Genomic DNA, 7942 nt, shown 5'->3' on the forward strand with positions numbered 1-7942 from the left:
GGGGGTGGTGATGGGGATGGGGATGGTGGTGATGGGCATGGGGATGGTGGGGATGGTGATGAAGATGGTGATGGGGATGGTGGGGGTGGGGGTGGGGATAGGGATGATGGGGATGAGGATGAAGATGATGATGATGGGGATGGTGGTGATGGGGATGGTGATGAAGATGGTGATGGGGATGATGTGGATGGGGTTGGGAATGGTGCTGATTCAGGTGTTGGGGGTGGTGATGGTGGTAATGGGGATGATGGAGGAGGGAGGGGTGCATGCACTCACACTTCTGTGGCTGTGGCCTCAATGCCCCCATGGGTGACCAGGGTCCAGTAACCCCCAATGCTGGAATAGAAGGTGCACTTCTTTGTCTCCTGGTCAATTTGCATCAGGAAGGTCTCATGGTCTAGTTCTTCATCCTGATTGGCTGAGACGTTGACCCCTGGAGGGAGGAGATGGGGAAGCCCCTCACGCCTCTCCTGAGTAGGGAGCAGGGGACCAGGAGGCATGCTTTTGGGGGCACCCTTGAAGCCAGAAGGGGATCTCATCTAGAACCCACTTGATTTGAGAAGATTTGGAAGGCACCTCTCGGAGAGCCTGGGAACCCTGCCTTGGGGCCATATGTGCCATCTGTGGACCCTGCACACTGTCCCCAAGGGAGTCATGACCTCCCTCCACACCCCCAGGAGTCAGGCCCTTCCACTTGGCACAGCCCCCACTCTCTGCTAATCAGTAATCAGCTGGTAATCTGCTTGCCCTGCTCTCTTGAGCCAAGGCTTACACCAGCCTCTATTTATAACTCACCCTAAGCTGCTGGGTGGGCACAGCCAGGAGCTAATGAGGATGGGGATGGGAATAGGGCATCCATGGGCACCAGGCAGGGGCTGGTCCCTGTTACTTCTGCAGCTTCCCCAACCACCTATGCTTGGGCTCCAGGAGCTATGGGGGAGGATAAGACTGCCCCTGCCTCCATCTGGGGTTCCTGCAAGGGGATGGAGGGACACCCATGCCCAGCGTGGGGACAGCAGGCACCAGAGCCTCTCCAGCATCTTCGGTGAATTGAGTCCCTGGCTCCTCCCACAAACCACTTCCCTGTTTCCATGGCAACCAGCCCTGGGAGTGGTGTGGCAGATTGTGGAGTTCCCCAAGAGGCCCAGGGACTCTGGCGGCCTGTCCAGCTGGAGGACCAGGAGGGAGTGGTGGGCAGAGCCCCATGGGGCCTGAAGATGGGGCCAGATCCCATCCCACGCTGTCCCGAGGGGAGGAGGGCGCCAGGCTGTGGCTAACCTAGAAAGGCTAGGACCTGTTGCCTTCTGCCAGCTCCAAGGCTGCCCCTCACGCCCCAGGCTGGGGTCTCCATCACACCCTTCACTGATCAGATGCAGAGAAGCAGCCAGCATGTCCCCGGAATCGTGGCTCAGCATTCGTGCTAGCGTCCCCACTACCACCAGCTCTAGATCCTGGCAAATACTGAGCTAAGAGCAGCTGCCACATGCCTGGAGCCTGCCGAGGCCCTGTGGAGGGGAGCATGGACATGGTGCCCAGGGCAGCAGGAGCCCTCAGGAGGCGGCACCCATGAGGGGCGTGGCAATGCTGTCCCTGCGGGCACTGAAGGAAAAGCAGGTGTGAAGCCACAGCATCGCAGGGCTCCCGCCACCAGCGGACCTCCTCGGCCAGCACTCTGGTTCCCCAGGGTTGCCCCACACCTCCTTCAGACAGGATGCAGTCCAGGCTGCCTCACTCGGCCATCTGCATCCAGGGACACGGCCTCAAAGCAGGAGAGAGCTGGAGTCCGCGTTGGTCTAGGCAACGCTGGTTTTAGGCCCCTCAAGAGAGGCTAGTTGAGCAGCTGGGGGACCCTCAGTTCTGGCCAATGAGCATGAAGCAATGTCTGCTAGGATTTAGGGGGGAAGTTTCCTACTCCTGAGAAGACACAAGCAGAGCCAGTGCCTCTTTTTCCTCTGGACTTTGTCCTGCCGGGATGTAAGGCCTGGAATACTGGCAGCCACATTATGACCGTGAGGGTGTCAGGCTGAGGTCAGAGCTGACCCTGGAGGGTGGCTTGGTGACAAGGTAAGAACAGAGGACTCCAGGGAAGCCCTGAGCTGGCGCCTGGCCGCCTGGGAGCCCACCAAGGCCAGGGCCTCTGCACTCCCGTTTTAGGAGATGATCGGTGTCACAGCTTGAGCCAGTCTGTGGCCAGTTTTCTGTTACCGGCAGCGTCAGACACCGCCTGCCATGCTGTCTGTCAGCAGAAATGAGCAGGCTCCAGCTGATGGAGACACCACGCAAGCTGAGTGCTCACAGCCCTCAGGGGAAGAGGCTTAGGGGCCCCCCAGCCAAGGAGACACCTCAATGAAGGCCCGCCGGGCAGTAGTGATGCTGTGGCAGCACCCATACTGCAGCTGCCTCGCCTGGGAATTCCAGCCCCAGGACTGAGATGCCACGCCCCGCTCCCACAACACCGGCCACCAAGTGAGGGCCTGAAACACCTGGTGGCCAGGTCATGGCCCTCAGCCCTATTGCAAGGCAGGTAGGGAGGCGACTGGCTGCCGTTTCCTGCTTCTAAAGCGGGAGATGGGTGCTGGTCTTTAGTAGGCGATTCTCCCCTCAAAGGGATGACGGGGCAGATGCAGGGTGGTTGAAGATTAAGAGACTGAAGAATGGTCCATACAGCCCCCAACCCTCCACCACCACCACCATCGCCATTGCCACTGCCACCATGCCCTCACGTCCAACTCCACACCACCGTCCACATCACACATCGCTGCCACCAATGCCACAGCCACTGCCATGCCCACCGTTCAGGTTTCATCACAAGCTGTCCACGTACGAATGCTTAAAAGTCCAATGTCTTCGGCTCTCGTGGAGGAAGAATTCTCACTGCCACGGTCCCACTTACCCCCTTTAACCACCTAAGGATTGCCACACATCCAGGCCCAGGCCAGCAGGCACTGCAGCTGGACTGTGGGCTGTGATGGGAAGGAGGGCCATGGCTGTGCATCCACAGTTGAACCCTCACTCCTGGGACCCTGTCACCGCTGGGACAGGCCCGAGGACACTTACTGCAGTGGCAGGGCCCCTGTAGCCACAGCCAGGTTCTGCTCTCGGTGCTCAGGGTGGGGCCTCTGCCATCTGGCCCCAGAGTATCAGTGTGTCCAGGGGGCCTGGACTTCCGTCAGGGCAGGGGCATGGTGGGCACCTGGGAGCTGCCGGGAGATGGGGAGCTCTCCTTGCCCAGCTGGTGCTGGTCTGGAGAGGCCCGAGTCGGGAGAAGGAGCTCCATGCACCCAGCTCTCCCCACCTCGCCTCTTCAGACCAGCTCAGAGCCCCTGGGATGTGGCTTGCCACTCTGGGGCACATGGAGCCAGGAGCCCAGCGGGTAGTGACTGCCTGGGTCAGGGTCTTCCCCCAGAGCTCAGCCTGCTTGTGGGGAAGGAGGAACTGCTGGGGTTCACCCCACAGGTGGCAGAGGGGATCACACAGGGAGGGTTCTGGTGACCTCAGCAATGGGGAGAGCCAGGCCACGCCCACTGAGCAGGGAGGCTCCTCCCCAACAAGAGTGAGGCTGTGTGCCCCAGTGTCCTCTAGCACTGGAGGTGACCTGAAGCCCCCACTCCTGGGGCTACATGAGGCCCCACTAGTCGGGCATGTGGTGGTGCCGTCCGCTTCCTACCACCGGCTCCCTGTCCTGCCCCGGCCCCTCCCAATTTCCTTTAAAGTCCAGAATGTGGGGTGAAGGAAGAGAATGGGAGAAATGGGGCTCCCACAGCCTCCTGCCCACATGCCCCTCGTGGTACCAGGCCAGGCTGTGGGCCCTCTGCCCCTGCTGGGCACTGCCCCGCCAGACCCACACCTCTCCAATCTCAGACTGCGCAGCTGCCCAGGGCTTGGCTGAGACATTGTCCAGCTGTCCTGAGAAAGGCTGGGACCCCTCGCCTCTGACCCTGAAGCCACCACCCCTCAGTGGGGGCCCCCGGGCATGGCCCGAGGCCCACCTGCCTGCACTGTGAGGGCCACACATGTCCCATCTGACCCCAAGCTCAGAACAGACATGGAACACACATAGACAGGATGCCACTCCCGGAGAGTCCCCCACGGCCTCCTCCCTGAAGCAAGGGGTCCCAGCAGCCCTCAGGAGGCCACCGTCTGCGCCCCCTTACCTTGGCGCACGGAGACGTAGCGGTGGTTGGCGGCCACCAGCACTACCTGCGGGTGACTCTCCTCCAGGTCAAAGAGCTCATCCTTGCCCGGCCGCGTGTTCCGGCCGGCCTTGAGGGTGCCAGCAGGCCCCACGGGTGCCAGGTAGCGGCCGTCGCAGTCCTTAAAGGCCAGCTTGCCTGCCTTGAACTCCAGTGTGTAGCGGGCCCGTGACTCGGGCTCCCAGACCAGGCGGCCATCGCTGCGCAGGTAGCGGCTGTCACAGGTCTTGAGGCAGTACTGCCGGCTCTGGAAGATGAGGGTGAGGAGGGCGTCCACACCCCAGGGCACGTCGCCGTCCGCTGCCATCTCGTCCTCCTGCAGGCACAGGTGCACGTAGCGCCGCCGGCTCACGCTCAGCAGGTGGGCCTGCGGGTGGATGGCCAGATGCACCGTCCACAGCTCCGCAGGGGAGATGGCCGTGGCGAAGCAGGACAGCCGGTCCTCAGTGCCCCCGAAAAAGCGGCCGTGCGGCTCTGACTGCAGCACCCAGCGCCCGTCCGGCTGTGGCAGGACCAGGAAGCGGCAGTCACGGCCCGGCCGCTCCGCCTCGCAGGCCACACGCCCGTCCTCTTTGGCCGACAGGTAGCGGCCCAGGTGGCTGCTGCGGAACAGCACTGCCGTGCCCTGCCCGGGGTCGGGCTCCAGCACCCAGGTCTGCTTCCTCTTGAGGCTGGGCGCTGACGCATTGACCTTGAAGCCGAAGCTCTCGGCTGTCAGGTAGCGGTCGGTGTCGTTGAGGAGGCCGAACTGGATCTTCAGCACCTGGTGCAGGCCATTGGTCGGCATCTTCAGGCTGGCCGGTCCCCGGAGGGGCCTGGGGCGCTCCCTCTGAGTGCTCACGGCCCCCACAGTCCCCCAGAAGCCTGGCTCCGCTCGGCTGGCCCGTGGCCCCCGGACCCAGCAGGCGTCATGGACCCGCTGCCTGCCCTGACCTGCCTCTGACCCGCGGCTGCAGCCGCCTGGGCAGCTCTTAGAGGGCCAGTGGGCAGCAGAGGGCGGGCGGACAGGGCGGATCAGAGACGTGCGGCTTAGGAGTGGCGCCTTTCATTCCCCTCAGCTTGGATTTCAGCCACTCCCGGATTGCAGGGGGCAGAGCCTGAGGGCCTGCAGGGCTGGGGAGCAGGGTTGACCCCCTTTCCTCACAGCGTGGGCCCGGCGCCCCTCCTCATGACCCTGCAGCTCTTGGCCTCTCTCGCTCCTGCCCACCTCCTCCGACCCCCCGTGTGGGCTCCCAGCCTGGCTGCCCCTTCCCGATGCCGAAGCCGCCCAGCACTGCCGCAACCCGATCGCTGGCTGCAGCCTCAGTGGCCGCTGGGCCCTCTGCTGGATCCAGTTACTTCTCTGAGTCCTGCTGCCAGGAGCCAAGCAAGGACCCCACCCACAACCTGCAGCCCAGGTCGCCTCCACCCCAGGCCAGCCTCTGGCCATGCTGCTCAGGCCCCAGCATGACGCCCACGGGACCACTGCCCACAGAAGAGGGTGGAACACAGCGCCTGTGCCGCCCTGCAGAAGTGGGTCAGAAGCCTCGGGCCGTCCTGGCCCCAGCACTCCTGTGTGCCCTGAGCAGGTCACTGGGCCCTGAGGCTGCCCCTTCCTCTGCCATGAGCTGGAGTGAAGCCACCTCATTTCACTTCGGGGTCCTTACGGGTATGGATCCAGGAGGCTGATGGGACGATGTCCACCCCATGCTCCCAGGGGTGGCCCTTGAAATCTGGGAGAGGATGAGGCCAGCAGGCTGGGAGAGACTGGAAGTGGTCACACCTGTCCCCAGCACCTCCCACCTTGGGCTGCCTGGCTACACCCCTTCCCCAGAGCCTGAGGGGCACTGGGCCCTGCTCACTGTGCCTGCCCGGCTCCCGCACCTGCCTCAGGGGCTTGGAGCCAAGGAGTGAAACCAGAGCTGCCCACCCTGGGCCAGGGCCAGCCTGGTGTCCTCTTCCTCATAACAGCGGGTGACCCTCTGGTCTCCCTGGGGACTGGAAACAGGGGCCACAGTCTTGGCCTGGAGTCACTCCCCTGTCCTCCTGGCCCCCCATCTCCTGAGTGGCCATCATAGGGTCCCCATATGGCAGGGGACTAAGCAAAAGCAAGGGGCCTGGCCTGGGCCCCTGGAGACCATGGTGGTGGAGTGTGCACCGACTCGGATTCTTCCTCCGTCAACCGTGCCAGGCATCTGCAGACATTGTCCCCAGTCCCCATGCTGAGGGGCCAGGGTGGAGGTGGAGAGACTCCCATGTGCAAATGCCCGCCACAGCACTGTACACGCTGCCACTCCAGGGGCTGGTCTCACCTCTCCCTGTGTGCTGGCCTTACCCACCTCTGTGACTCACACGAGCTTGAGGCCCCAACTGTGCGCGCAGCCAGGCCCCGTCCTAGGAAGACGCAGTCTGGGGTTGTGCCTCCTCTCCACAGACGATGAGCACACACACACTCGCCACAGTTTCCAGGGAACTGAGGACCCAGGCTTAGCACCCAAGCCAAGGAAGAGTCTCTGGTTTAGGGGCACAAGCCAGGGGTGCTGCCTGCACCTCAGTTTCCCCTTGGATCTTTTATATTTTCTTGGAACAGAGTCTCACTCTGTCGCCCAGGCTGGAGTCCAGTGGCACAATCTTGGCTCACTGCAACCTTTGCCTCCTGAGCTCAAGCAGTCCTCCTGCCTCAGCCTCCCAAGTAGCTGGGACTATAGGCACGTGCCACCACGCCCAGCTCATGTTTGCATTTTTAGCAGAGAAGGGGTTTTGCCATGTTGCCCAGGCTGGTCTCGAACTCCTGAGCTCCAGTTATCTGCCGGCCTTGGCTTCTCAAAGTGCTGGGATTACAGGCATAGCCACTGTGCCCAGTCTCCTGTTGGATTTTGAGGTACAGCTCAGTTGGTCTGAGTGATGGGGGAAGCCAGAGGGGCAGCTGTGCCCATGGTCCCCCCACCCCAGGCAGACACTGGCTACACTTCCATGCCCCAACACCCAGCCAGGCTTTGAAGGAACCCGGGGTGGCCTGTCCCTGATTGGCATGACAGCCTCATTAGCGCTGCCTAGGCTGGCAGGGTGCTTAGGCATCAGGTGCCTAGCAGGAGCAAGCCTGGCCGCCAGGCACTAAGTGGGCCTGACTCTGGGCAGCCTCTCAGTGGCAGAGCCAGAAGTGATGGTGGCTCATCACTTCTGGGGCCCAGAGCTCCACACTGGGTAGGGCTGCCGGGCACTGACCCAGGTGTGTGAGCTACAGGGGACTCTCGGGCCCCAGGGGAGGGCAACTGAAGGGTGGGCACCTGGGCCAGGCTTCCTCGAAGGGAGGATTTGCAGGGCTCCCAGCCCCTCCCACCTCCACCTCAGGACCCCAGGCTCCTGCCCAGCCACCTGCCGGGGTCATGTTTCCTCTGGATCCCCAGCAAGTTTTCTGGCACAGAGCAGGTCCTTACTAAGTGCCTGAGGTTTTTGACTCTAGTTCTTTATTATTGAGATGGAGTCTCACTCTGTTGCCCAGGCTGGAGTGCAGTGGCACAATCTTGGCTCACTGCAACCTCCGCCTTCCAGGTTCAAGTAATTCTCCTGCCTCAGCTTCCAGAGTAGCAGGGATTACAGGCACCCACCACCACACCTGGCTAATTTTTGTTTTTTTAGTAGAGAGGGGTTTCACTATGTTGGCCAGGCCGGTCTCGAACTCCTGACCTAAGGTGTTCCACCCACCTCGGCCTCCCAAAGTACTGGGATTATAGGTGTGAGCCACCATGCCCAGCCATCTGGTTCTTTTT

The 7942-nt window shown here is 62.3% G+C and overlaps 1 protein-coding gene across 2 annotated transcripts in view; it reads right to left on the minus strand.

The window, feature by feature from the left end:
• The window catches only part of FSCN2 (fascin actin-bundling protein 2, retinal), a 9265-nt gene extending 2903 nt beyond the window's left edge, over positions 1-6362 (minus strand). Inside the window, exons 1-2 of one of the 2 annotated variants that reach the window (XM_017524874.2) lie at positions 4155-6362; positions 277-433 (exon numbers count right to left, since the gene is read on the minus strand). In XM_017524874.2, coding sequence (XP_017380363.1) covers positions 277-433; positions 4155-4980 — 983 coding nt within the window. In that variant the 5' untranslated portion in view covers positions 4981-6362. The remainder of the gene's footprint in view (positions 1-276; positions 434-4154) is intronic. The other variant, XM_017524873.2, reaches the window with a different exon arrangement.
• Positions 6363-7942: the final 1580 nt, after the last annotated feature.

Source organism: Cebus imitator, unplaced genomic scaffold, assembly GCF_001604975.1.
Source record: "Cebus imitator isolate Cc_AM_T3 unplaced genomic scaffold, Cebus_imitator-1.0 Scaffold36, whole genome shotgun sequence".
NCBI lineage: Eukaryota > Metazoa > Chordata > Mammalia > Primates > Cebidae > Cebus > Cebus imitator.